This window comes from Glycine max, chromosome 17 (assembly GCF_000004515.6).
Source record: "Glycine max cultivar Williams 82 chromosome 17, Glycine_max_v4.0, whole genome shotgun sequence".
Classification (NCBI taxonomy): domain Eukaryota; kingdom Viridiplantae; phylum Streptophyta; class Magnoliopsida; order Fabales; family Fabaceae; genus Glycine; species Glycine max.
The window spans coordinates 7,963,017-7,989,408 of NC_038253.2; the positions used below are offsets into that span (position 1 = coordinate 7,963,017).

Here is a 26,392-nt window from a genome sequence, read left to right on the forward strand (position 1 = left end):
ATTTTATATTATGTAAAAGTTAATTTGAAATGTAATTTTACATTTTGGATTAGGTACAGAAAGCAAAGATGAAGGTGCATGAAATAGTTGTCTTTATTTCACTACATGGAGGTATGCAGGTCCAATGGAATCCCATGTTGGTCTTTCATTTACATTCATTAAGGCCAAATCTCTTATCTTGGGCTGTTAAGCCTAATTTTTGTTTGGGAGTTGCTATTTGTCCCATTTGGTTTTGCTACTAGCCCCTACCATTTCTCAAAACTCCAAAATTATCCATCACCGAAATGCACTATGGAATTGTGTTTCCACTACATAATAGGAGATGCACAAATTATGTTCCATTGTGCAAATATATAATGAAATCACGATTGCGTTGTGCATAATTTTCGCACCTACTGTTATGTAGTGAACACAAGATTCTGTAGTACTTCTTTATCTGCAGAAAAAATGCAAACTAAATCATGATTTCGTTATAAGGGGTGGGGGGGATAAAAATAAATTGTACAAAGAAAATGTGGTTTCGTGATGTGTAAAAATATTATATGGAAACATGTTTATGCCTACAAAATCTAAAATGGAATGCGTTTCCGTTATGTAATTTTTACGCATTTTTTTTTATACAATAGAAACATGTTTTCTTTTAATATTTTATCATGAAAATTTTATTGTAGAATTAAGTTACCTTTTTTATTTGAATTAATTTTGATACAAATTATATTAATGATGACACACATTACTTTTTTTAATAGTAATCAAATTAATTGTTGCATAAATTACCTTTTTGTTTAGATTTAAATCAATGATAACACATTACTCTTTTTAATTGCAATCAAAAAAAAATATTTTGAATTGATTTGATTACGATTAATAAAGGTAATTATTATAATAATTAATTTGATTACCTTTATAAATGGTAACTTGTATCCAATTAATTTAATTTGAATTTAAAAATATATTGAGTATTATTAAAAATGATAAATTATATCACAATTAGTTTAATTACTTAAAAAAGGTAACTTACATTTATAGTTAATTAAAAATCATAAAACAAAAAAATACAACAAAAATATGATTTCATTGTATTTTTCTTAAAACAAAAAAATATATGACAAAAATACGATTTTGTTGTGTGTCTCAAGACTCTCAACAAAAATCACAACAAAATCATATTTTCATTGTATATTTATTTTGTTTTAAAAATACGAAAATGTGATTTCGTTGTGTATCTCAACAAAAGTCACAACTAAATTGTGTTTCCATTGTGTATTTGAGAGAAAGTGGAAGGTCTCAAGAAGGAAGGGGGGGAGACAAAGTGAAGGGTGAAATTTTTTTAAGTAGGGGGCAAATTGGGTATTTCACCTTGGTAAAGGTGCCAAAAGCAAAAGTTGTTGGGGCCAATAGTAGTCCCCTCTCTGTTTTGGGCTACTCTCAATTTTTACTTTGTAGGCCTAATAAAACACTAGGATATGCTTATTTTTCTGGATTAATTACATTTTTACCTTGTTTAGTTCAAATAATAATTTGAGTTGATTATGTTTTTTAAATGAACCACATTTAGTCTTTTAGTAAAAATTTAAATTAAAATAAACCAATAAAAAGATCAAACTTCACTTAAAATAAAATAAGTTTCAAAACTTATCTTTTTCAAATGCTAATTTGATTTTTTTTATAAAATCTAAATATTTTTTTGCATCTAGATTTTTAAAATGAATGAATTTATATATATAATTTATTGTAAATTTTTATATGTTTATAAAATTTATTAATTTTAAAATAAATAAACTTAATTAACTCATATTAAAGTTTATAAAAAAAATTATAAGGAGTCAATAAAAACTACAATTAAACCTATTTCTTAATCATTTTTAGGGTTGCAAATCACAGATCCAACGGTCACGATTTCGTGAGAAGGTTAAAGAGAAAAAAACCCGACTCTGTCTCCTATACCCTAATCTTTCCGATCACCCCTTTTTCTCTCTCTATATATACAAACACAATGTTCTCTAACCCTAGCTCCAGCAGCATCAGCATCATCGAAAGCCTTCTAGGGTTATTCTCTCTATCAGTCGCTATTCCGTCTTGTCTTGTGTTTTCCTTTCACCCTCTGCATATCTAAGTATTTCAGCATTTTTTTTTGTTTGATCTTTTCAATTCAATTATATTTAGTTGCTATGTGCCTATGATGGTGTTAAATATACTCCGAGATTTATTTCTATGACCTCAACTTCGTTCTGAGGCACTAGCTTTATCTTCCTTATTTTCGATTAGAAGCGCATGAAAGTGCTGTAAGGGTTTCGCTATACTATTTTTGTAGCGCTCAATTTTATTTTATTTTGAGTTATTTCATGATCGAATTGTAACTGCAATGTCATGGCTCTAATTTGCTGAATGCACCCGTGCAACATATGCTTAGTCTTAAGTTTTGTTCTGCCATTTTGTTTTAACCTTCAAAATCCACACTTGTATCTCGTAAAAGCAATATTTATGCGCAGATGATGACAACATAGACAGGGACATCAGCACTCTATAGGAGAATGGTGACTACGTCTAATGGGAATCTCTCTGATGCGCTCATGAAATTTCTTTTTTATTTGGAATACATTGTGAAACAAAAACCAAAGGTTGTTTTGTTACAAAAAAACTAGGTTTTATTTATAGCTTATATATACTTGTTTAGTTCTCATAGTAACTATACCATATGCAAGTGACGATAAATTAGACAGGGACATCAGCACTTTTGTAAAGAATGATGATTGTCTTTGGGAATCTCTCCGATGCATAATGATTTTTGTGTTTGGTTTTGTAATGCCTGTTTGACTGTTTGTGTTGATGTTGAATCGTTGTTTGATACGCCCTGTAAAATACATTCAAAATGCCTTCGTTTTCTGATTGATTTTATGTGTCGGTCTTTGGTTTGCAAATTTATAGTCTGTACACAAACTCCCTTTGTCTTACGGAGGTTATTTATTCTAATTTAAAGACGTTGCCAATGATGTACTCAAATGCACGTATTATCAGACTTGGTCATGATGATATCCTAATTGTCACTACCTCTGAGGCCATGTCTACCTTGAATTTATAGTGTCTGTTATGATTAGTCTTGTGTCATTGTTCTATTCACTTCTTTTTTCAAAGAGGTGCATTAAACCTGCTTTCTTATTCTGATTGTTTTTCATGGTAGTTTTGTTCTTTTACAGTGTTTGCTTTGTATTTGTGTATTGAATGTTGCAAACTTGCTTCTTCTTTTATCATTGTCATTGTTTTGTAAGTCATTTGAGCTTGCCAAAGTTAATTTTTTGGACAAAATTAGCAGATTCCATGGTTAAGAATTTTGGTGCTGGTGTGTGCAGTTTACAAGCCTGATGATTGTCACCAAGAACGGAGATTTGAAGATTCTTTTGTTGAAGCCTGACCATCATTGGGCTCCAAAAGCATCTAATGTAATAAATCGTTCTATATTGGTATAAATTAATGAAGGCTCTTATTGTGATTGCAAATGCAAGCATGCCTTGAAAGAATACACTGATGGACATAGGTGCATATGCATGTTATTTGGAATGTAATTTGAGATTGAAAACCGGGGAATCGGTCAGGAGGTGGTAATGGTTCAAATAAAGCATGGAACTAACCTTTAATTCTAATAAATCATAGATTGGCTTTGATAAAAAAAATTGTAAACGATCTGAAAATTGGTTTAAAATCATTGAAAATTGACAAAAAAAATATTGATCAAAGGGAAGTAAAATCAAATTGTTTTGATTTAGGAATTTTGCCGTTTGCTAGTTTCAAATTGTTTTAAATTATTCACTTTCATTGGGACTTATTGTGAGGAAGATTGCAATGTAAGGGTAATATCAATGTGATGAAACAAATCATCTTTTTATGCTGGAACAAATGAAATTATAGTAACGAGCTTCTCGCTAATTTTCTTAACAATTATACTGCTTAAACTAACCAAAAATTTACTACATAAGATATCTACACACATACTTAGTATTAGAAAATAATTAGAAACTCGTTAGTTGTTGTGTTTACAAGTACTTTCTTCTTCGTTGGCCTTAAGTCGAATGATCTTTCTCATCAAAAAGTCCTCAGGAATTTGATGTCATATTATATGGAAGAGATTAATATGAAAATTTTTGGTGTTAGTATGCTTTGTATAAAAGACCACATTTTTTTTTATCAAACTTTTTAATTATCCTTTGCCATTTTCAAATAAGAACACAGGGTTAAATACAATCTTTCACATCAAGAAGTCCTTTTGTCATTTTTATCAGACATTCTTCACTTAATATTTTGAACTTTTTTCTAATAAAAGTTAGTGGATTAGTAGATTTGCTTTAAATTTCTAATAAAAAAATCTCAATAATTTGTTTCTTGTTTATTGAGAATACATACTTTGAACTTTTGTCACATATTCTACACTTAACGGTTGAGTTTTTTTGTTAATAATTTAACTCCGTTACGAAATCATTCATAAATGGTTAAATTTTAAGATTAATTGAGGTGAAATTGAGAATTAAGTGTTTATGCATAAAAAGAGACAAAAGGTACTTACGAAAGCAATAAAGTTAAAGTTCAACTAGGATTTTGTCGAAAAATAGTTCAACTAGGATGAAATTAATGTTTAGACTGTGTGTCTATTTGTAAAAGAGACAATTTAGGGGAGTTGAATATTTTTTGTTATTAGTGGTGGAAGTAGTAGTAGTTTAATCAAACAAGAATGAATTTGTTGGAAAAAAAATGAATTTGAAGGTGAAAGAAACTCATTTGCAAAAGAGACAAAGTTTAGGGGAGTTGAATTTTTCTCTCAATTTTAATAGTATTAGTAGTTTTATTAAACAATAATGATTTTTTAAGAAAAAGAATGAATTTAAAGGTGAAAAAACTCGCAACTTTCGTGTAATTTTGACCTCTATATACAAGAATTATACTTTATATGGATATTAATTTGTTAAAGTATAAATAACTTTAATAAAAAAAAGTAAAAAATAATTATTATTGAATCAGTCAACAATTGAAATAATAATAATAATAATAATACATGAAACTATTATAAGTTCGATCTGTTTAATTTTTAATTAATAATCATTATTCTGCATTTTACTCTAAAAAATTGCACCCGACAATTTGAAACTGTAAAAACATACTATAGAATAGTTTATATACTCCACTAAATGTAAATAATTTTCAAATTCTTTATACATTTCACTCACGTATTTATATCAATAAACAAATTCCCAAAGGCATAAACCCTCAATGCATTCATGGAATAAGCCCAATGCCAAACAAATCTGAACCAAATATCCTCGCATAAACACACAGAAATCTAGACTACCACCCATAAGAACTTGAGCAAAACCTGTCGGCAACAGGGAGAATAACGAAATCCGAGTGATATACTACTATATTTATATTACTAAATCCAACTCATATGTCAATTGGCCTATTAGCTCAGTTGGTTAGAGCGTCGTGCTAATAACGCGAAGGTCGCAGGTTCGAGACCTGCATGGGCCAAATTTGTTATTTTTGCGATTTTTTTCAGTTTTCAATTTGCTAAGGTTCTTCGAGACCTGCATATGCCAAAAATGTTTTTTTTTTTCGATTGTAAACAGTTTTTAGTTTTTAACGTGACGACTAGTGATTTCGCAAGTTCCACTTTCTTCTGCTTAATTTTGTTTTCTCCTTAAATTCTCTTATCATTATCTTTCTTATAAAGAATTAATGCTGAATCGAGAAATGAGAATTGGTTGAAGATTTTTCTTTTAGCAGAATACACGAGACAAGATTTTGAATGCAACCAGCGGTTGTGGGAATTTTATAGAATTTACTGTATCTGGTTGTTTCAATGTACAAGACTAAAAAATCCTACATGAACTTCCACAGTATACAGACATGATGAAAAGTTAAAGAACCATGATTTTTTTTTTAATTAATGAGAAGAGACGGACGAAGTGCAAACCGCCATATAAAAATAAAGTCATGAATGAGGCTGAGGCATACAGCTGAGCTGAAAGCTATTTTATTGTCATATAATTTGAACCAAATTGCAACCTGTTTATGACAACAATTTTTCAGCTTTTGTTGGCTGCTGAAATAGTGAAATGTTATCTTGGACTGGACAATTCATTGGTCGCACTATGTTAATTTGAGGTGAGTATGATTCAGTAACTAACAATCATGATGCATCAAAATTCAAAATCAATTTTCCTGTTAGAAACCTGCACCGGCTTAATTTCTTAATTGGACAAGTTTTATTTTTGTCCCTAATGGCTCATCTAATTTGTTGGTTGAGCTAGCCATTTGCCAGAATTATTTGGACTGGCTTCTTAAACAACTGAAACAAGTTGTAGTTGATACTAATGGCCTTAGTTTTCAGGTCCTTTATCACCATTTTTTCACCACATTTTTTGAGAAAAATGCCGGCACCCCTTCTCTATTACCATGTGATTTATGCCTAAGCAGTGAACAACGACGAGGGGGTTCTGATGAATCCAGCCTGGATTATTATGTGAGAGGCAAATGAATTGTCCCTGATCTCTACCGTGTTAAGATTTGGTGCACATTAATTTTGAATTCCCAATATTAGTGGTTTCTATATAAATTCATTAGGAGCTAGTCCCTATCGTGTTTGCAAGTCTCAGATATGCCCTATCCTTACCGATTATTAGGGAATGTTGCCTTTAATCCAAAAGTTATCTAAAAGAAACTAGCTAGGAGCTCAAAAAGCTAGCACAAACTCATAAGCATTTTGTTACAAATGATATGATTTAGGCTTTGTTTAATACATAAGTGGGCTTATGAGTCATCCAAAAATTCCAGTACAAAAACATATAGAACAATTGGTTTAATATTAAATGGACTACAAACACTGAACATAAGTTGTGGCACCTTCTGCATGCATTTTACTTTAGTGCATGTAAACTAGTAGAGGTGTGCAACTAATTATAAAAATAGCATGTTAATCAGTATGCCTAACCCACCAAGCCTGTAAGCCAATCAATTAATTTACATTACAGATCCTCCTTTCTGGTGAAAATGACAAAGGAGGAGCAAAATGGATTTTCTATTTCAATTATCAGCTTGGGCTGTTCAAATGAAGTGTAACTATTTTGTTTTCTCTGGGGAACTTACTATATTGTATCAATATTCATTTTGGACTCATGCATATTTTCAACACCTAACACTCTGCGTTTCGTCAGTCGATTATTGGTTAATTGGAAATTTATAATAAGCTGGTTCATCAAATCCAATAAAATTTTACCATCCTACTTTTCTTAGCAGAAAAAGAATTGATATATATATATATATATATTGTGGCTTTAATTTTTTAATCTATTATTTTTTTATAGTTTATGCCAGAATGCTAGGAACATATTCTAATTATAGATCACTTAAAAGATTCCCTTTAAGTTCGAGACATATAATTCCGGAAACTCATACAACAAATGAAAAACCAGAGCTTCAGATCACTAATGAAAAACCAGCATATACATTTAAAAATAAAATTGTGTTTAATTAAATCCCTATTAACCAGGGAAGGGTGGCGAGGAATAGACTTAACACCTAGACCCAAACAAATCATGACAACCTCAACAATTTCAGACCCCCAATGAAATTAAATAAGTTATTAATGATCTACACTATTTGAACACATAAATTCTACACTATTTTTTAAATTTATTTCAATAAATTTATTTACAATCTTAGAAAAAAAAACATTTAATTTATTTTAATAAACTCACTCTTGTGTAACAAGTGCCTGTACAACAAGTACTTTTTTTTTATACATTAGAAATATAAAGACAGGAAAAAAAACCAAGATGAGTATTTTATCATTACAACAAGTATTTAATTTAATTATTTATTAAAATATACATTATTTATCAATCATTATTCACTAAATGTTGGCTTTTTAATTGGTCTGAATTTTGAGAGAAGTTTTGTTTGATTCTATCTCCAACTATCATTTCCTCTAGTTAAATTGAACGAGACGATAAATACTAGTAATATAACTATAAATTACATATCATTGTATTATAACATAGTAAACTTTCTTTAAAAAAAAAACAAACTAAAATAACTCCCGTAAACTACATTTTTCCTCCTCAAAGTTCTTTGATCTTTCCCATTTTCTAGTCCTTCCTTGTCTCCTTCTCATCTCCTTCGTCTTGGTGACAAAATTCCTCCTCCATTCGATACCCCCAAAGTTATATATGGCTTAAAGTTAGCATCATTCTGTGAAAAAAGATATATCACGCGGAAAACGAAAAAGTCATATCATCATATTGGTGATAAAATTATTTAATGGATACGAACTAGAGATATGCTGATGTTAGAAGAGTCCACAAGTCTGATTAAAAATGTATTCCACAAGTGCAAATAGTCAAGGAGACAACACACAACCAATCGGATCAAATAGGAATATTTCCTATCCTTTGTTAATTGGGAGCTGGCTCCCATCCTTCTGAAATACTATTATCTTTCTTTTATTGGAATTTTTAAAGACTCCCTTCAAAGTTCAAATTGGTTTATACATTAATTGTTTTTTTATAAATCTGTCTCACATGTAGATTAATGAATTTATATATGGATAACCATAACCGATCAAAATATTTTTTAGGGATTAAGAGTGAAAACCCATATAAAATGGGCAACTAAAAATTAATTAACCTAAATAAATATTATTTCTTTCATTGTTATTTTCTTAGAAATATATATGGGGTAAATAGAGGTGAGAAAATTAACTTATTAACCTATGTTTTCATGAGATACGTTTGAGTTACGATGACCTGATGATGATGTCGAAATTAATTAAAATTTATAACATATAAATATTTTTTTTTTAAATAACCATGTGACTTTAAGTTTTTCCATTGCACCGGAGGATATATATAATAGCAGAATCAAACCATCAAGCTAAAATTAATTTTCATAATTTATTTTTTCTTTCAAATATATTATATTAATTCATTTGAATTCAATTCCTTTCTTTAGATGATAAAATAAATATTTTTAAAACATTTTAATGTTGCATATTTATAATTAGAAATAATTGTCTTAGAACGAATGTCATAAGATGCTAATATATTTTCTATACATAATCTTTTCGAACTCAAAATCTAATTTTTGAAACATTTTTTTAAGTTTTTAAAAATATTTTTCCTTAAAGTAAACTTTGGATGAACTTCCCAGTAAAAACTTATAAAAGAAAAAAAATCGTAACATAAAATTTGTTTGTATAAGTTAATTTGTAAAAGTTATGTTATATTACCTTCTCAAAAAACTTATTTTTAATTTATGTATAGGTTAATTTTATTTTATGAAAAAACTTATTTTTTTTTTCTCTTACAAGTATTTTTGGATAACTTTATCTAAAGTGGTCATTTGATAGCAAGTATTTTTTTTTAAGTATTTTCGTCGATATGTTGCAACTTTTTTTAACTAATAAACTAATAGTAGTATTATCTTAATATAGTAATTAGGCTATTAATTTAGTTAATTAAGTAGTGTGTGTGATTTATTGTAAGTATATGATAGTTGAGTTTAATTTTTATGAATAATAATGAGAGAGAGAGAGGGGGGGGGGGGGGGGGGGTTAAGTTTTGACACATTGGATGACTATTTCGGTTGGCTTTGTTTTAATGAAATACAAATGAGTTAACCAACTAGAAACCTTTAATTGGTCTACAAGGGTGTCATAGAATAAACAGAAAATTAAGTTTAGTTTGAAAATTGTGAGTTTTGCAATTTATTTCTTAATACGCAAAATAAATATGCTGAGTACATTCCTATATAAAGTCAACCTCCTAAAAGAACTAGTAAAATATAATTTAAAAAAACTACAAATATAATGGCAAGTAGTGAGCCGGTAATAAATGTTTTAATAGCATTGCGATCTCCCAAATGATTTATTTTATATTTTATTTTTATTCATATTCGTGATTCTCAGATTCCCCTAATCTCATTGTTACCTCCAAAAGTTAGGCAGTCCAATGAAAGGGTCAAATCATTAGTTCAAAGATTTTTGCAGCTAATCAAGGGTTTCCACATAGCACGCTCATCTATCAAATCTCAATGAAATTTGCATATATATAATGCATGATAACGGGTTTTGGAGCAGGAGCAATGGCATTGTTCCACATGTTTGTGTCTTTGGTTTCCTCATGTTGGAACAGGAGAAACTGGGCCCACTTCAGCAGTGCCTCACTTCAAAACCCCATTGTTTATCATCAAATGGTCAAAGTTACGGATTTGCGTTGCTTAATCTTAATTATAATCTACCCTAACCAACGTTTGTTAACCGAAAACAGTAGTATCAAGCAATGGGTGTGGCGGCAGTGTCAATTACTTGTTACTGCCTTTAATTGGATTTGCCATTTCATGTTCAAACTTTATAGATTATAAATTTAATTTTCTCCAAATTATCATGTTCAGATGACTTTGATTCTGAAAACATGTTAAATTATGACAAAAAATATATACAAATTATTTCATTTCAAATTCACTCTTAACTAAATTATCTTTATTAAAAAAATGCACACACTGATGTTGTTGGACTATGCTTGTGCAACTCTTATTTCACTATAGAAAAAAAATATAATTAGTAACTAAATTTAGCAACTAAATAATATCAGTCGTTAACTCGTTAATAGTGTTCACTTAAAAATAAATAATCTCTTGATAGCCTGTAATGAAACATGATTGCAATAAAGCTGATCGATCAATCTAGCACTGGATGATAAGTTTTTACAGCTAAATATTTGTTGCTTAGTGGCAAAATCGCAAATGGTCACTAAACCACATACTATTTTATGTCATTTAACAATTGAAACACTGACCTTTAATGATTGAGATGTTGTTGGTCATTAGACCTGAATGTTTGAACTCCTATGGCGTCTTTGTAATGAAAAAATTAGTGACAATTTCTTACGTTAAGTAAATTGTAATCGATGTAATGACCATAAGATTTGGTTTCTAAATCTTAAATATAATTTGATCATTCATTTTCTTATTTTATTTCTTTTTTTGGTTTTAATTCTTTGATTTATTAAAGAAAGAGATCCTGACTAATTCAGAATTCGATTAAAAGATAAATAAAATTTGGTCAAGAATTGTTTCTGTCAAAAATTAAACTTAAATAATACTCGAACGATTCAACCTTAACTTCAACTCATTAACCACTTGTGTTCAATTATTTGAGTCTTTCTTCTCTCATTTTGTTTGCAATTTTATCCTCTCATAGGAATGTTAAGATGGATCATTTCAATCTAATTCAAATTATTTTCAACTTGTAAAAAAATAAGTCAGATTAAGTTTGACTCGATTTGAGATTGAATTGAAAAATTCAACTCACTCCATACCTATTAGGTTAAGAGTTGAGTTAGATAGATTTATAATTTTTTTTTAAATAATGAATAACTCATAAGTTGATCTATCAATTATTAAAACAGCTAAAGTAATCTAAGAATGATGTCATAGTTACAATAAAATATTCATTTTAGTCACTAAAAGTGCAAGATGATAATAAATTAATTTTTAAAAGATAAAAAATTTAAATTTAATTTCTGAATGTACAAAAAGTATAATAGGTGTTGATCCTCAAATTTATATTTTTATTTTCATTTGATTCATTAAAAATATTATAAATTAATTTTAGTTTATATAATTAGACAATTGGATATGAAAAATATTAACCTCCTGTATTTTCAAAAATTAAAATGCTAGTTTAGTTATATTTATAGACTAAAAGTATATTTTATTATTTAAGCAAAAACAAAACCAAAAGATTTGAAAACTCTTGTTAGTTTTTTTCTTATGGAAATATAGCTCACTTTTATTTTGACTTCGTTAAAATATAATTAGGAACAAAAAAAAAAATGATAATTTTGCAACATAAAAACTTGGTCAAGTGGTTATGCGTCTTTGCTTTACAGACTAGACAAATTTGCTTATGAAATGCCAACGAATTTGCCCATCATTTTGCAACCACCCAAGTGAATACTATCCCAAATCCCAACATTCATTCCATATCATCAAATGTTGTTTTGACTAATTTCAAATACGTATTGCGTTTTGATTCATTCGTACGTATATAGTTATATTATTATATGTTCATAAAATATTAATTATTCTAGGAATTTGTTCAAACTTATATCACCATCAAAATATTTTAGTAATTAAAAATATTATTTTCAGTTATTGACGATAAAAAAAGATTTTGTACTTAAAATAATGCCGGATTTTCCATGAATGATTCTTAAAAATGTTTTTAGGAGGATTCTTAAAAATGTTTTTAGGAGGATTCTTAATAATGTTGAGAGTCCGATTAAAATTAATATTTCTATAGGACTAATCTAGAAGAGGTAAAGTACTAGTTAATAAATAATTTCTCTATCTACAAATACTTCTTTATTTATATAGTTTGACATCAAACGCCTATTATATGCTTAATTAAGATCCCTTTAATTTGCTAAAATGTAAGAAATAACAAAATACAAAAAAAAATTGTTATACATTGTGACGGCAGGGAGCATGATATATAAATTTCACGTATTATTCATTGTTAATTGTTTATCAAACAACATACAAGATAAAAAAATTATAATGACTTAGGTGATTGTCTTGTATTATTTTCATTGTATTGTAACTCAATGTGTGTCCAATGCATGAAAAGCTTGCGTTACTTGGTGCTCATATCATACCATATAATTTGTGAGTTCAATGTGCCATTGTTGTCAAAATTACTGATTTGACCAAAGACGGTGTTATGACGACACTAATTTGATCTGGGATTTCCTATCGATTCAACAACAGTTTTTTTGTTTTGTCTACACTTGTTTATCTACATACAGTTTATGTTTTTTTAGGTGAATACCCATTGTTTATCTTTTATTTCGAGGTTGTCTATTACTAATTTTCAAATTCAACATTGTTTACATAAAATTCAATTTTATAAGAACTATGTCTGCCTCGGAAACTATTTCAAGGGGCAGTTATTTACTTATTTGTCTTATTATTTTTTGTTTCCTTTTGTTCCTAATAAATCTTGAAGACCATATTTGTAATTTCAATTACAATAAAGTGACATAACTGATTTTGAAAAGGAAGATCTATTATTGATTGCATTCATACAGCTGGGATAAGTTTCAGAAAAAAAGAATATTAGCTTCCCGAATACTCTTCTGTTTATATATATAAATAAAACGAGTTTTTTTTTTCTTCTTTTTTTTTAAAAGTACAGATTCTTTATTTTTGTGATAGTCTTAAGTTCTTGGTGGAAAAACACACACTATCAACTCTGATTGATTCTAATAGTCTTTCCTCTTCTGATTGAGAAAGGAAAAAGAAAAACTTGTTATAATATTATCCAAACCAAATATTGCATCAAAAGGTCTTGTTGGTCCTGGTTCAAAAAAAAAGAAGAAGAAGAAGAAGGTCTTGTTGGCCCCCTCACCACTCAGATATCCATTTTAATTTTATTTTTATTTTTTTACACTCCAGAAATGTTTAAATTGAAAAATTCATTATTTAACGTTTTATCTAAAACAAAATTAATATAATATAATATTCTGTGAGAGACCTAATAGTAACATTCCCACAATTAGTCTAGTTAATTATTTAAAACTTTTCAATTTGATAAGAATTTGAATTTACATGAAAATATTTATAAATTTATAAATATTCGTAAATAATTTAAATAATGAGCTTCTAAAAATGTTAAAATATATAAATTAATTTTAAATTTGATACAATAAATATATTTCTTTCTTTTTTGGTGATACTTGAGAAGTTTATCCGAAGTAACATAAGATTTAGGTGGTGACATAAAATTTTAGATATAACATACTATTGGTTAGAGTAGAATTGAGTTTAAATCTTAAATAATATCTTATGAATAAAAAAAACATTATTGAAGATGAAACTCTAAAAAAATGTATTAAAAGTGGTGAGTGACATTCAAAATTAATTATTAACAAATTGAGGAAATGTTTTGCACTAATAATATGGGTGGGAAAAAAAATAGTGATAAATGAAGATATATGGTTTCAGTTTTGAGTTTTCACTTTCACTAGTGGAGCCCATGGCAGTGAGATTAACTGTCTGGTGAATATCCGATGCATGCGCGAATATAGATAAACTGAGACAGTAAAGTTTAGTAACTACCTTAGCATGATGACAATTATATGCATGGGATGATTGATGAGCGAGAAGAATTTAGGGTAGTGAGAGATAAAAATTGTGATGTGAGAAAAAAAGTTGTAAGACGTGGGCTTAGGCTATAAACAACCAAATAAGGTTACCTTACATTCCACGTTTCTTCCTCCTCCCCCAAACAGCAGTATTTATGGCCTTGTTTTCCTCTCTCTCTATTCTCCTCATCATATTCACATCTCCATCTACACTTCCTTCATTTCCATCCCCTTCTCTCTTTTAAACCTCACGCACAACGAAATCGTGATTCTGTTGTTCTTTTGAAATGGAAAACGTTCCGGTGGTGTGTAAGGAAGATGATCAGATGGATTTGCCTCCCGGATTTCGGTTCCACCCGACTGATGAAGAGCTTATAAGCCATTACCTCTACAAGAAGGTCATTGACACCAAGTTCTGCGCCAGGGCTATTGGAGAAGTGGACCTCAACAAGTCTGAGCCTTGGGATTTGCCATGTAAGTGAAACCAAACCAATCCAATCAATCTCACTTTTATGTATTGTATTGCTTTTAATTTTCTCCAAAATTAATATTATGATCTTGTGTGTAGGGAAAGCCAAAATGGGAGAAAAGGAGTGGTACTTTTTCTGTGTGAGAGACAGAAAATACCCCACTGGCTTGAGAACCAACAGGGCCACCGAAGCTGGGTACTGGAAGGCCACAGGAAAAGACAAAGAGATTTTCAGAGGAAAATCTTTGGTTGGAATGAAGAAAACTCTTGTTTTCTACAGAGGTCGAGCACCTAAAGGTGAAAAAAGCAATTGGGTCATGCACGAGTACAGACTCGAGGGGAAATTCTCTGTTCACAACCTCCCAAAAACTGCAAAGGTATTTTGTTATTCTTATTCTCTTCCTTCAATTCCCTTTCTTCCTTTGTGTTTTCAACTTGGATTTGTTTTGATGATTATGATTGTTGTTTTTTGTGGCAGAACGAGTGGGTGATTTGCAGGGTGTTTCAGAAGAGTTCAGCTGGGAAGAAAACTCATATCTCGGGGATAATGAGGTTGGACTCTTTTGCTGATGAATTGGGTTCTTCTGCTCTGCCACCTCTCTCGGATTCTTCGCCTTCTATCGGTAACACTAAACCTCTTAATGATACGGCTTACGTGCCCTGCTTCTCCAATCCAATTGATGTTCAAAGAAACCAAGAAGGTGTCTTTGATTCCTTCACCAACTCTATCTATGCGGTTTCTTCAAATCCTATGGGCATTCTTCCCAGAATGCCACCTTCTGGCTCCTTCTACTCCACTCAAGGTGTTCAAGCTGCGCCTAATTTGGCATTTCCTGGTTCTGTTTACACCCTTCAGGATCACACCATCCTGAGAACCTTATGTGAAAACAATGGTTACAAGCCAGAGAGGGACATGATCAGTGTTTCGCAGGAAACGGGTCTAACTACTGATATCAACGCTGAAACCTCTTCAAATTTTGATATGGGTAGGAGGCCCTTTGAGAATCACAATCATGCATCTGTTTCTGTTGCCCCATTGGATCTTGATGGTTTGTGGAATTACTAAAAGTTTAAATAAAAGGATCAATTACAGTGAATAGTGAAATTAACCCCACTTTTGAGCTAGAAGGAAGAGGAAAAAGAAGAGCCTCGGATGGGATTGATGCTATTGTTGTTTAATTTCTCTGTATAGATTTTATCTAAGACATGCATGTACTGAAGCATATGTTGTTAAGTGTAAGAAATGTTGTGGAATGAATTAGGCTGGTTTGGTCTGTTGACACTTTAGGCTTGTGCGTGGCTGGCATGAGCATGAGCATGAGCATGATTAATTTGTTTCAGTTTGGATTAAAAATAATAGTAGAATGGGACTGGTGGATTAAAATTAGAATATAAAAAGTCATTATTTATGTACCGTAACTTGTTGATCTTGCTTTTCTGGATTGGATTATCAGTATAGTATAGTCCAGCTAATACTGAGACCAAGACCAAGAGCTTGATTCGGTTAATGTTTGAATAGTATATTTTTAGTTTTAAAAAAATGTGGGGGCTGTAGTGTGCGGTTACCAATGAAAATCCCTCAATTCTCTATCTCTCTCGATTTGGACACACGTGCACGCGCATACTTTGACATAGACAAATGTTAACAAACTTATCTGCATTTACCTACTCCAAAGCTAACTGTACAAATCATGACTCTCAACTCTGAACTTCTCTCCCCTTTCTCTTTCTGTTTACGTGCGTGTGTAGTATGATTCATTGTCAAATGCAAAAATTCAAAGGCTTTTACCTAAAACATCTCAGCACATCGCTCTAGCCTCTAGTGGCGGCGTTCACATTTCACACCTTTCTCTGATTTAGCTCTTTCAAAGTGTTTTGCATTATTAATAACAAGGGTGAGAGCAACTGATATTTTATCCTAAAGCAATTTCTCGAAATTAATTTTCTTTAGCAAGAAGAAAGCGTTTTAGAATACTATGATGTGTTAAGTTTGTAGTCAAGATACAAGTCAAATTGAGAACAAAGGATTTGTGCCAGTGCAACCTCCAACATATTGGTATTGCTTATGATTTTCAATCAAATTCCATCCCACTGGGCTATATTCAAATAGCATGTTACTGATTTTTTTTTATTTTTTATTTGTAAGCTTAAGCTGTATATAAGAAATAAATTAATAATAAAAATACTCCTTTTTCGGGGTGTGATGGCTTTTACTGAATCAGGAACGCTTGTCAGTATTTGTGATAATTTATAGTTTCTTTTATTCATTCGTTTGAATTTGTCAAATCATCCATTTCTCATTTCATGATATGAATTCCGTTTTGAAGCTGTAATGGCATGACATGAGCGCATTGATCTTCTTTTTCTTATTTTGTCCAAAAATACAATATACGTATCTCTTTTGTACCATGTGGTGTTTACATTTATAGCACATGATAAATCCTCTAAAAAAATTAATCCACCAATTTGAGTCCTGCACGTCTTGATCCATAACTATATGAAAACACTGGCAATTTGTCTTTTAATAATTTTTCGCTTAACTCACTTAGTTTGATGGCAAATAAATACATTAAAGGTAAACCTCACAGTTAATATTTCGTTTTCTTCATGATATAATGACGCCAATCCAACGCCCTTATCCTTTCTGAAAAAATTTGGGTCCCCTTCTACATTGGCCTATGAAGTGTTTATTTTTATTTAGCATATTTTACTGTATGAATGAGATTGAAATAGAAAATTAACTATCGAGGACGTATTATAAGTTTTGTGTCTCTATCCTCTGATTGGTGCAATTGTGGTATAAGTTTAGAAACGCCAACTACCTTATCATCATCGCATTAGTGAGCTATGACCTATGGGTAATATTCCGGGTTTCAAAGTTAGAGTATTAAATTATGATTAGGTTGTTAAAGGTAAAACTTTCACTTTCAATCAGAGTAATTTGAGTAACATAAAACCAAACGAGAGGTATTCTTCCAACCCGTAGCGGTTTTGTACTCACGAGTGAAAAGAAATAAATAGATTACATAAAAATATGCAAGAAATTAATAAGTTTGTTGATTTTATAATAGTTATCTTAACAAATTATATTGATGATATTTTTTATTAGTTAATAACATAAAATGTTTTAAACATATTTATATTAATTATTTATTTTTCTTTTTAATATAAGTGTTAAAAAATACTATAAAGTACTTTTTAAAATAAATGAAAAGAAAATTAGTTTTCTTCCATTTCAAGTTAATTTAGAGAAAGAGAATAATACTTCTAGTGAATATTGTAATAACAAATTCTTTTTATTAAATAAAATAAAAGTTTAACAATTTTATTTTCTTTGTCCTATTTCTATCCAAACGAATGGGATATTTTTTGTCATACAAATATTTTTCTTTAAAAAAATAATCTTATTTGAATTTTGAAGTATGATTAATTCTGAATGTAAAATATCTTTTAACGGAAATTTAAACTTTAGTATATGATGGGAAATAATTGCCTTTCACTGTACTAAAATCCAGTTTTGGTTAACAAACATGGTATTAGTGCGGTTAAAGAGTTAAAGTCTTATCTTTATCTTCAGTGACACAACACAAGTGATAAAATTTGAAGGGCGTAAAGGTCACTTCACGTTCACGACATGGAATTTAGTGGCTTTGGAGATTCCGTTGGCAAAGGGCACTGGCACGCACACTGCGTGATGTCAGTCTAAGGACAAAGTTAGGCCTTTTTAACGGTCGATACCTCCTCTTCTTCTCCCTCATCTTTTTCTTCTTTTATATATCTCATAAATATTCCTTTTGGTCTATAAAAATATCAGATAATAATAAATTTTAATTTTAATTTATTTTTTAAATATATAAAAAATAAAAAATGTGACAGATCAATATGTTTATAATTTAATAATAAATTAGTTTTTAAAATTTACAACTTAATGTTAAATTGAATTAAAAAATATAATTTATTATCAAATTAATTATTAAATATTATAACTTAATAAAAAAATAATTTAAAGTTTAACAGTTGGATCAATCAGTCGCATTTTTTATATTTAAAAATTAAATTTGAGTTTCCATATTGTAAGAATCAATTTACATCACCGTTTTAAATTTCAAAGATCAAAATAAATATTTTTTCTTTATATATTTGTTTATCATCTATGACCCATCACATTTTATTATTTTACTGGTAGAGCCAAAAACTAATTTAAACAAAAAATAAGTTGTATAAGTTAATATAAACAATCTCTCCGTCTCCAACAATGTTGAAAGTACAAGTTAATGAGAGAAGTAAGAATTGCACAATTATTAGAAATCTCACGTAAACAAGAAATATATGGTTAAAATAAGTTAGAGTAACTCTTATTTCTTGACCTATCCCGACCAGGTAAAAAAAAAAAAAGAAGAAGAAGAAGAAAACATTGATTGTATAATAAGCACATGTTGTTGAACAGTTGAATTAAATTTTGAAGAATTGGTAATATTTTAATTTTGATAGTACCTAAAATGCTACTCTCAACAAGTTTATATCGGGTATTTTTTCATGTGGAATGCTAAACGAATGTGAACAGTTTCAAGTGCCCAACTTCTTGCCAAATGTCCCTGACTATGTCGTGGTCGTCGTCATCGTCTGAAAACAGTGTGTTGATTCAAATGTACTGGAAGTAATAATTTTTTATGTTTTTGAGATTTTATCATATTTTAAATTCAATTCAGCTGAATATATAATTATGCCAATTACGTAGTATATTTAACAGATTGAATATTATAATAATATTTATAGAGTGCACACTGCACAAAACTTTCTCCCAAAAAAAAGGCAAAAATGCATTTCCATTATTGTGATTCTGGTTTTCGTGGCCCACTCTGCTCCCAATCATGGTTCTCGCCATAAGAACTCTTCTATTTTTCTCAACCCCAACTCGGGAACAAATATTCATAAGCCACGTTTGATTAATAATTAAACATTTTTCAGTTGAAAAAATAATAAACATGAACAAATTGGCTCACCTAATAGACAATTTGTTAATATAATAATTTTGCACATGATGTTTCTTTTTATAATAATTCTCTTTACCAATCTTGTAAATTAATAATAAAATAATGAGTCCTCCTTTGTTTTTCCTTCTTTTCATTTGTGATTTGCTGTATTCACCTATCTATGAGATCATTATTTTATCAATTTGCAAGATTAATGAAGAGAAAATTAAAAAGGTCCAAGAATAAAGGGCCATAGGAAACGACGTCTATGAGATCATATTTGCCACGTGTCACTATCATGTTTGGCTAACCACAATGTTGATTCTTACTGTGATTAGGTAATGTCAATTTTTTCACACCCTTGAGGCACTTAATGGGGTCTGTTATTCACATACTTCCAATATGGTATCCAAATAAAGTAAGTGGAAATATTATAAAAAAAGAAAGATACAAACAATGAACAGAAAATTGAGATATCCACGGAGATTTTTTGTACAAAGTATAATCAAGCTTAATGCAAAACCAAAAGTGGGAAAGGTCAATCTTACCCTCGTTTCCTTGGCCCAGTAACCACACAAAAATGATTGCAGTGTAGTGTAAGAGCGAGACATTACGAAACAAATTGCCATTTTCCTACAATAAGAAATTATATAGTTAGTTAGTACATTCCTTTTATGCATAAATGAAACTAATAGTAAGAGGGATCTCATTCAACAGATTGATAAGCATTGAGAAGAAGTTATGTGAAACGGGTGAAGATAAAAATGTTTTGGAGAATATGTGGTGTTTTGATCTGGAAAAGATGATATAAGTTACAACCACACCTTGGACAAATTCAATTGGGAATTGAATTGAACCGCATGTTGGACTTTTTGTTTGGGAAGGAAATGGAGCCTGATATATATGTGGACTCTTTTGGTGTGGTTATTCATTACAAAACTTCCAAACGCATGTGCGACAAATTTGTTTTGGTAACAATTTCATATGTTTACATTTGTTCATAGTCGGGTAAATTAAGGCCAGATATTTTCAACTTTATTACACAAGGGCACTAAAGTAAGAAGATCAACTTTTAGAGAATTGGTTCCATCCACATCGTAAGATATATATGATTAACAAAATATCCAAGTTTCGATGTGCTATGGCTGATTTAGGTGGTGATGTGAGGGTGGTACTTTCAATAGAAGTGTATATAGTTTGATTCAGAATGATTTTACTCTCTCTTCATCTAATAAGACACTTTTTTTTTATAGTTTATTTAGATATTATATAAATAATCATGTTTTTCTCCATTTTTTTATATATAAATCCCAATAAAAAGCAATCTTGAGCTATGTGGTATAAGTATAAAGAGAAATTTTTTTGCTCTAAATATTCATCGTAAATACATACTTAAGGGTCGAACTTAAGATTATTCATTAAATTAAAAGTTTTCAATAATCTTGTATTAGTCAATTCACACGCTGCATAGTTTCCATTCAATTTTCATCCAAAGAAAAATGTGCTAGAGTTATACGAATTTAATAAATAAATTATGAACTTCTATGTGAAACGCTAAATATTAAATGACATTTTTTTTTCTTTTTTTTACCATATAACAAAAAATAAGAGAGAGAAACCCACATTAAAAATTATTTCATAAATAAGTCCCCGCGGGTCTAAACATAAAGTGATAAAACGTTTTTTTTATTATTATCCATCCTAGCTATTTTTCTTGATCAATAAATAAATATAATGATTTACTCAAGATATAAAACAACTTGCTTCACTATTGTCACAAAAACACACAATCGCAATTGAAATTTATTTGGCAGAAAATTTCTATTTTAACTTGTGTTTTTTAAAATTTGAGAGAAAAAATTACAAAATGAAGCAAATAGTAATTTACTTTTAATTTACCAAATATCCAAAGAGTACACAACTATACATGCTGTTTTCATTATTGACACACGTGTAAACAGATTGGAAATTAGTTTAGTGAGCGATTAGATTTTGTGAATAAGTACAGAAGCATTCTCCAATATGTGGATGATATGATATGATATTTTATTTTCGTGTTTAAATACGTCGATAATCCCCTCTTTTTTACCAAAAAGGAAAAAAGATAAACGTCAACTAATTGGAATGCAATAAGAAAACACGGGTGAAACGTATACACTTGCTTACTTTCTTTGCAATTTCCAAAAACTTCACTTTTAATCTCTTTTACTTGAATTAGAAATGATTCGAATTTGATAGGATGGAGAAGTGCCTCCTAACTTTGTGTTTCTCAACCTTTTTGTAAACACTTAAGATTAAGATATATTCTTCCGTGATAGCGACCTTCTATGTTGAATTTGATTCTCCATTACTCTCCCATTATCGTATGAATTATGTATACTTCCACTAACCTGTGGCATGAATATGGTAATTCATTGTCAACTGATAGGAAAAGCATATTGTATTAACTTGTTAACAACATGATTGATCTAATTTAAAATGGTCCATTTGGAAGGATATCCTCGTGAAATCAAACGTTGGGCTTAATTTAAGCCCACAGAATGATCATTATCCTCCAACATGGGATAAGACAAGTCTTTAAGCAATTAAGTAATATTTTTTCTTAAGGATGAAAAAAATAATGGTTGCAACTACATCTTCATTGATCTCTGTGATTCAAAAACAACATCATGGTTCAACTGTTGGACAACAAGCTCAGTTGCAAAAACTTCAAACATCTCTATTGCTACATGCTTGAATCCATAGTTCATGGCAGATGACAACCAAATTTGGGATGGTGAAGTTTAGACAAAATCCAGTAGACAGAAAATTATCTAAACTCTATCTGTTTTATAATTTTATCAACTACAGATAATAATCTGTATTGAAATACTTTTTTTTTCATTATATTTTACAATAGACATCATCTAGCATTATTTACTGAAATGCATAGTTTGTTGGTTAAGTTTAAAGACATTATATGTTTCTATCATATATTTTACAAAAGTTAATATTCATTACAAAATAATGTCTCCGGCATCACACGGTATTAATTCTAGTTTTTCTTATAAGAAGCTGCTAGATGATGGGCTTAGCAATGAAGATCGCACCCCTAAGGTGATTTTTATTTTGTATGACACCTGTGGGTGTTTATTCTTCATTCTTTTTTAAATCGGTAGTTGGTTTTATGTTCACCTTAATCATAGCAGGGCTGAGAATCTTAATCTGAGTTCCACATTTTTCATAATTTTTTACAATTTAAATTCTACTCTGATGTGAAGGTAATCACTTCATTAGCAGTTTATCGGAGAGGAGGAGAAATAACACACTGTTAATTCAAATTGGTTGTTAGAATAAGCATAGTTTTCCTTCCCCTTGGAAAGAAAAGAAAAATAATAGAGAGAGAGAGAGATTTATATATTTTGTCTTTTCAAACATTGATGATCAATTAATATTTCATTGATATCCCAGTTGAGGCCAAAGAAAGAACTGATCCCTGCATAAGAATAATGAAGTTGATTTTCGAAGTATTTAGAGGTCCACTCGAATTGTAAAGCTAATTTCTTAAACCTGCTTATCCAAGTCATTTCTATGCATTCAATAGCCCTAAAACAGAAAAGCTATTCTAAAAGAAATAACTCATTCTATTTTACAACAAAATTTGCAATACGTCATAGCTGAGTTTTTCAAAATAGCATACATAGCATTCATCATAACTAGCGATAACTATCACTGTCCACAAGCTTAATGCCCCAGCTCATATCCTCACAGTGCCTCACATGGAACAAGTTCACCTGTGTAAGTTCCTCTCTTAGCCTTACAGTTAAAGAAGGGGGGAGCATGGAAACATGGCTCCATTGACATGGCACATGGACAGGGAGGATCTGGGACCGTTCTATTCTCAGGTTTGTACAGAATCCGCAGTTTTAAACCTCCAAGCCCGTGAGCCACATACCCAAAAGTAGACCATGAGCTAGTAGCCAACACATCAGTTAAGCTTAACAGATACATTTCTGCCCAAGCTTTTTGGTTGTGCATCTGCTTCTGTGTTTGTTGGTATCCTTCGTGGCTCGGCTGGTAAACACCAACCGCTTCTCCCGTCACCGTAGGAAATTCCCAGTAAATGTCTCTCACCTTTTCAAAATAACCAGAGTTTAAGGATGTCATCAAAACCGCTTTTGACTTGGGAATTCCTGATGAATTGGTAGCATCCTCCTGATGGTTAACATCGGGCAGAATATTCTTCTTCTAAGTACAAGCTAAGATCTGATCCATTACATGTTGAAACGGACCAGGTTTGGTGTCAAACACTCTAATTTGTATGCCAACTCTTTCATCAGCTTTAGCTAAATAAGCTTGATAGTATCTGACAACAAGTCCCCACACATTGTTTGTGGGGTGGAGCAGATATCTACCCAAGAAATGGAAAACTGTTTCCTTATTTGGGAAGAGATCATTCAGTTCCTGCTCAAAAGATGGCATTAATAATACAGAAGGTACAAAGTAGTTATCAGTTTTCATCATTAACCACGGCATGTTCCGGAGAAAACGTTGCTCTTCATCACAGAAGAAAAGCTTATCATGGTCATCATAATCACGGGCTATATGAAGGTAGACAAAAGATGCAACAGTAGAATCAGTAACTGCTTTATTTTTCAGCATTTTCCCATAACATTGGTCAGAATTCTGACTGAAATTATTAAACTGAACATTAAGAGGAAAATCACTAGGGAGAAACCAGGAAGAATCTGGAAATGGCTCACAAAAGAGATCAACCATATCCGTTCCAGGGTCAACCACTAGAACACGGTTTGTGAGTAATGCATAGAGAAATGCAGAAGCTAGGGTCAAAATCCTATTCCCTAATCCACTAAATGAAATCCACAGAACATATTTACACTCTGAGGACTCAGTAAATTGAGCACCAGACCTAAGTTGTTCCACTGTTTTGTTATAGGATTCAGTGTAAGGTCCACATTGTTTGTGCTGAGCTTAATATTTTCTTAACCTAGAAATGAGGTACGAAGAAGGCTTTTCTGATAGCCCTTTGTGATAATACATGGCAGACTGATACCTGCTGAGACAAGTTTCTTCATCATCAAATCCATCAGCTAGAAGGCCACCAAGCAGTTTATCTTGTTGCAGCTCAACAGAATCAGAGGTTTCATTGACAAAATCTACAAGAGGTTTCATTGACCAAATCTACAAAGTAAAAAGAGGATGAAATTTTGTAACTTTAACAAATGGGGTGGGATAAAAAGGTGAAAAAAGTTAACCCTTTATTATACCGAGGAAAGCAAGGATGAGGAAAAAGGTAGGTACCTTGTAGAGTTTGTGCGATTTGCAAGAGGGGTGTGAGTGATGAGGGTTCGTGCAGGGCGGCATCTGAGGGAGGGTCTCGAAGAACAATGGAGACTGAGAAAATCACAGAGCAGAGGACGAAGGAAGCGACGAAGAAGCCCATCATACTCATCAAAGAGAGGGTGAAGGAACATTTAGTGTCCAAATCCGAAGGTAAGAGTGAGAGTTTCTTCATCAGAACAAGTGCAGTGACTGTGAGTGTTGGAGCAGAGTGAGGACTGAGGAGTAGTTTGCTTTAGCCACACTCCCACACCATGACACCAAACCAAAGATGCCATCGACAGTCATTTGTTTCGTTATAATTTAACAACGTTGTACTCATATTAATTTTTTTTCAAGAAAATAATAATATGGAAAAATATGATTTTAATTCTTGTATTTTTGTAAAAAAAAATATTTTAATTTTTTTGTTTTATTATCGAACATTTTAGTTTCTAAAATTTAGAAAAATCAGTCTTTTTAGTCCTTCAAAATAAATGTCACATGGGAAAAAGATGTTAGCACTTAACCGTGTTTATTCTAAAAACCTAAAAATACTTACTTTAAAAAGTTAGAACAAAATGTCAGGATTAAAATATTTCATTTACAAAACATAAAGATTAAAAACTATTTTTTCTCTGATAATGTTAGTGTTTCTCAAAAAATGAATATGAAGTGATGAATAGAAAAATGAATATTAAATGGGTAATCCATGGATGATAATGTAAGTGGACTGTCTGCGGTACCCTTTTACGCTCCATTGCGTCACCTTCAACTTGCAAGCCGCATTCATTGCAACCTCAACCGATTTTTTTTTCATTTAAAAATTGAAAAAAAAAAATGATCTCATCACGACTCACATATCTTAATTTTTAGGGAAATTACCGACTTCACAATTTGGACATGTAAATATATGTTCAGATAGCTTAAGAACAACTTTTGACCAGTGGACTTTGTGTGTGTGTGAAAGCTACATGCCCAAGATGTTCATTGTAAAAATAAAATTAACATAATCAACATGAATAACTAGATTGTTTTGAAAAAATAGTCGTACTAATGTAATATTGTAGAATGAATATTATTAATTGTTTTAGACTGATTTTCAATTTTCGTCTTTTGTCACTCTATTGACTTACAAGTCGATCGGAAAAAGATAATTTTAGACCTAAAAGTGGCATTAAAGTAGACTATCTCTTCAACTGACCTTTTAAATTAATGTACATTTTAGCATAAACTCTAGATCGATTTCGACATGTCACACATCGTGCACCTTAGTTAATTTGTCATGTCACGTAGTTTAATTGTAAATTATATTAATCATCATTTTTTCATGTGCATTCTACATGTATATAAGACATCCTATGCCTCCAAGTATACATTTAATCCTCTTCCTCGCTTACCTCTTACAAATATTGATTTGAAAGTTGAAGTCTTTGTTA

General features: G+C 30.6%; 1 protein-coding gene, 1 long non-coding RNA gene, 5 other non-coding genes and 1 pseudogene across 7 annotated transcripts; 7 read left to right on the forward strand and 1 right to left on the reverse strand.

Moving 5' to 3' along the window:
• Positions 1-1,961: 1,961 nt before the first annotated feature.
• LOC102663609 (uncharacterized) lies at positions 1,962-3,480 on the forward strand. Its single transcript, XR_005889312.1, has 2 exons — positions 1,962-2,621; positions 3,351-3,480. It is a non-coding gene; the product is annotated as an uncharacterized lncRNA (long non-coding RNA).
• Positions 2,171-2,243, forward strand: LOC113000013 (small nucleolar RNA Z267). Its single transcript, XR_003265286.1, has one exon. It is a non-coding gene; the product is annotated as a small nucleolar RNA Z267 (small nucleolar RNA).
• LOC113000014 (small nucleolar RNA R44/J54/Z268 family) lies at positions 2,486-2,572 on the forward strand. Its single transcript, XR_003265287.1, has one exon. It is a non-coding gene; the product is annotated as a small nucleolar RNA R44/J54/Z268 family (small nucleolar RNA).
• LOC113000015 (small nucleolar RNA R44/J54/Z268 family) lies at positions 2,698-2,781 on the forward strand. Its single transcript, XR_003265288.1, has one exon. It is a non-coding gene; the product is annotated as a small nucleolar RNA R44/J54/Z268 family (small nucleolar RNA).
• On the forward strand, positions 2,985-3,061 carry LOC121173899 (small nucleolar RNA snoR122). The gene has a single exon (XR_005889462.1). It is a non-coding gene; the product is annotated as a small nucleolar RNA snoR122 (small nucleolar RNA).
• A 1,963-nt stretch (positions 3,481-5,443) lies between the features above and the next one.
• On the forward strand, positions 5,444-5,517 carry TRNAI-AAU (transfer RNA isoleucine (anticodon AAU)). The gene has a single exon. It is a non-coding gene; the product is annotated as a tRNA-Ile (tRNA).
• Positions 5,518-14,257: 8,740 nt separating this feature from the next.
• LOC100170719 (NAC domain-containing protein 100) lies at positions 14,258-15,941 on the forward strand. The gene is made up of 3 exons (XM_003549636.5): positions 14,258-14,666; positions 14,761-15,038; positions 15,140-15,941. The coding sequence occupies exons 1-3, from the start codon at positions 14,480-14,482 to the stop codon at positions 15,725-15,727; spliced, it is 1,053 nt and encodes a 350-aa protein (XP_003549684.1). The 5' UTR covers positions 14,258-14,479; the 3' UTR covers positions 15,728-15,941.
• Positions 15,942-23,050: 7,109 nt separating this feature from the next.
• On the reverse strand, positions 23,051-25,263 carry LOC100812304 (galactoside 2-alpha-L-fucosyltransferase-like; annotated as a pseudogene).
• Between the last annotated feature and the right edge of the window lie 1,129 nt (positions 25,264-26,392).

What these genes read in the sequence shown, in the direction of transcription:
- LOC100170719 (XM_003549636.5), top strand. Translation starts at nt 14,480, where the DNA reads ATGGAAAACGTTCCGGTGGTGTGTAAGGAAGATGATCAGATGGATTTG. An exon ending in TGAGCCTTGGGATTTGCCAT is followed by an intron (nt 14,667 to 14,760) that starts GTAAGTGAAACC and finishes TCTTGTGTGTAG; the next exon opens with GGAAAGCCAAAATGGGAGAA. An exon ending in ACCTCCCAAAAACTGCAAAG is followed by an intron (nt 15,039 to 15,139) that starts GTATTTTGTTAT and finishes TTTTTGTGGCAG; the next exon opens with AACGAGTGGGTGATTTGCAG.